Source organism: Saprolegnia diclina (genome assembly GCF_000281045.1).
Source record: "Saprolegnia diclina VS20 unplaced genomic scaffold supercont1.15, whole genome shotgun sequence".
Taxonomy (NCBI): Eukaryota; Oomycota; class Saprolegniomycetes; order Saprolegniales; family Saprolegniaceae; genus Saprolegnia; species Saprolegnia diclina.
Genome location: NW_008246082.1, coordinates 833,849 through 836,795, shown reverse-complemented (window position 1 = coordinate 836,795; position 2,947 = coordinate 833,849). Strand labels below are relative to the sequence as shown.

The following is a 2,947-nucleotide window of genomic DNA, read 5'->3' as shown; positions in this document are numbered from 1 at the left end:
TTGCTCCAGATTAGCCCCAAAATCGCGCGATAGTATACCATTTTCAGGGCCGCGCGATAGTATACCATTTGCCGCTCTACAGTAACCCATACCCGCCGCATGCCGTGACGAACGAAGGCCGGAGCCATTGGCGTCCGCTCTTCGCACGAGTCGTTCACCGCCTCCTCGCATCGGCGAGTTCGACGTGGCGTGATTTCAGCACGGCCGAGGCCGTTAACGTCATCAACACTGGTCTCTGGGACGGCGCGCTCGGCCACGTGATCACGTTTCGCAGCCAGCAAACGCCGCTGATCTGTCGTCATGTCGGCCATCGTCTACGGGCATGCGAGCTGCACGGGCGTTAGCATCGTCTTATTGAGTGCCCTCCGCAGCGCTGGCATTGTCAGCCGGCTCGTGGGCACACCGGGGTGGCACGGCAACACCAGCCATGGCAACCACAACTGGGTCGAAGTGTGGTCGCCAAACGACGGGTGGCTATTCCTCGAAGCCGCGCCGGCCGGCAACGGGTCGCTTTTTAACCCGTGCGACAAGTGGTTTTGCACCAAGAGCTACATGACGCCGGCGACGCGCGTGCTCGCGGCCAAGTTTTCCCAGCGCACACGGGAACGTTATGTGATGGCGTGGGATCCAGACAACACGGCGATACCCGGCGTCGATCGCTCCGCGTACTACCACCGCGTCTGCGCCGCTTGTCCTGCGTAGACGATCAACAAGCGCCGAGTTCGATGCCTAGTATGTGCATTCATCTCGATAACTAACGTTATGCAATCATCTTGACAATAGTACGTCATGCGAAGACCACAGTAGTGCCATCGCTCTACCTCAACAAAGTTTACAGGGGCGCCTGCATGGCTGCGAAAGGTTGACGCGGGGTACATGACTAAACTGAAGCTTCTCGACTAAATTTGTTGCGGTATGCAAGCGCGTCGCATACGGTGCAGTGCTGAACCTATCATACGTTCGCAACATGACGTCGGAGCGACTGGACGGTCGTCGTTGACTAATACTGTAGTAGGTAGGTGGATGCCACTAGTCGGCAGAACACGCCTCAGTACGATCGATTGCTAGCGCCATTAGCAATTGAAAATGAAGACGTTTGCTCGTTTGCTGAACACCGACTAACGTAGTACAGGTACTGTAGTAGGTCCCCGGTTGGCCGTCTCGTTGGTTGCTATTTTGCGGTTGGCAGCAGCTGAAAAGCAGAGAACGGGGCAAGCTTCGAGTTGACTGGTGCCCCGACACGATGCCAGCGTCGCCACCAAGAAGACAATAGCTAAGACAATATCCCTGACATCGGGAAAGAGTTTAAAAATTGGCCAAAATTCTTCGATTGGCTTCGCTCCTGGAAGAGTCGGGACGCTCAGAGGGAGAGACTCAACGACTTGGTCGTTACACGCTTGACAGAGGAAATGCCGATCATTCTCCTTCGTTCCGCCCTTTGCTCTGACAGAGCCAACTGCATGGTGACCACATACAGTATCCTCCCGGTGTAGTGCTCGCATTGTGAAGAGCGACGTGTGAAGGTGCCCGTGGTATCGACGTGGCAGCTTGAGATTGCACTTTTTGGAAATCAACTGCAACGCGCGCGTGATTGGCTTGCGCCACCCAATGCAATCTCGTAACGCATTCAAGCGGGCGGTGATTGGCTGAAAAGCAATCGGTCAAGTCGAATTCTGCCCAGCGGATCAGTCACCAATTTTGCTGCCAACCATGCGAGCCGTTGCTATCGTCGCCGCCTGCCTCGCCGCCGCCGCCCATGGCCTTAGCTCGCGTACACTTCAGACACGCTACTGGCGCGAGGCTCATGGACGATGTGTCTAGTGCCCAACTTTGACGGTCACTACATCTACTGCTGGCGCACGAGCGAATCGGTCAAGCTCACGAGCATCAGCAGCGCCATGAAGGAAGAGACAGCCGAGGCGCTCAACTGCGGCCTCGAGATGAGCTTCAGCGCGCCCGAGACGCTCGCGTACGATGCCTTGTGGCTAGCGACGTGATCTCACGTGTTGCATGCGGCTAGCGTCGGCGAAGGGTTGCCGGTGACGTGGTCCGTCTCGTACAACCCCAAGACGATTCTGGCCAACACCATTGGTACGCCTTTGTGACAGTCAATATGAAGTTCATGGTCGCGTAGGCTTGAAGGTGCCATTTCCTGTCATGCAGAGCCCGGCGTCGCGGGATGTCTATGAGATTTACCACTCCAACATCCACTCGTGCGAGTACGGCGACAACATTTGCGATGCGTACGACAATGGCGTCTACGTCCGCGACCACACGCCCAACAAGCTGGCCAACTTTAGCGCCAACTACTCGGCCACGTATTCGACAAACGGTACCGGCTTCGATCCCGGCCGGATCCACATTTTTTGATGCAGAGCTCACGTTTCCGCGCGCCGGCAAGTTTATCGTGTTTGCCCACATTGCGCTGCCAGGTGCAAATGCGTCCGAGCGCTTTGACTTTGCCGTCTACCGCACCATCACTGTCGTCGAAGCGGCAACACCGACGCCGGTAGGCTTGATCGTCGGGCTGGCTGTTGGCGGCGTGGTACATTCTTCAGCAGTTCCGGACAATGATCTCACCAACTGCTGCCATGGACTAGGTCCTTGCAGTTGCGATTTTGTTTGGCGTCCGCCGCTACCGACGCCGCCAGGTGCCCAAAGCCACCGGCGAAACGTACTACACGCAGACCGCCGGCTGGGACGACACGCAGCTCATGACAGCACGCGACTCAGCGACCGAGACAGCGCTTGCTCAATGGCGCCTGGATGAAACCGATGTTGAACGGACCAAGCTGCTCTCGCAAGGTACTCGATCACGTGTCCTCTCAAGTCTGCACGTGACGTATTTTGAAAGGCGCGTACGGTGAGGTGTGGCTTGGCACGTACCGTGGCACGCCCGTCGCGATCAAGAAGCTCCTTCCCGGACGCTCATCGCCGTCCGACGTCC

At 57.2% G+C, this 2,947-nt stretch overlaps 2 protein-coding genes across 2 annotated transcripts; both read left to right on the top strand.

The window, feature by feature from the left end:
* Positions 1 to 300: 300 nt before the first annotated feature.
* SDRG_05847 (hypothetical protein) lies at positions 301 to 702 on the top strand (the record flags this gene model as incomplete). The annotated part of the gene is made up of 1 exon (XM_008611587.1): positions 301 to 702. One exon carries the CDS (start codon positions 301 to 303, stop codon positions 700 to 702), a length of 402 nt encoding a protein of 133 aa, XP_008609809.1.
* Positions 703 to 1,710: 1,008 nt separating this feature from the next.
* On the top strand, positions 1,711 to 2,519 carry SDRG_05846 (hypothetical protein; the record flags this gene model as incomplete). The annotated part of the gene is made up of 6 exons (XM_008611586.1): positions 1,711 to 1,771; positions 1,822 to 1,969; positions 2,021 to 2,091; positions 2,135 to 2,332; positions 2,376 to 2,485; positions 2,514 to 2,519. 6 exons carry the CDS (start codon positions 1,711 to 1,713, stop codon positions 2,517 to 2,519), a joined length of 594 nt encoding a protein of 197 aa, XP_008609808.1.
* Between the last annotated feature and the right edge of the window lie 428 nt (positions 2,520 to 2,947).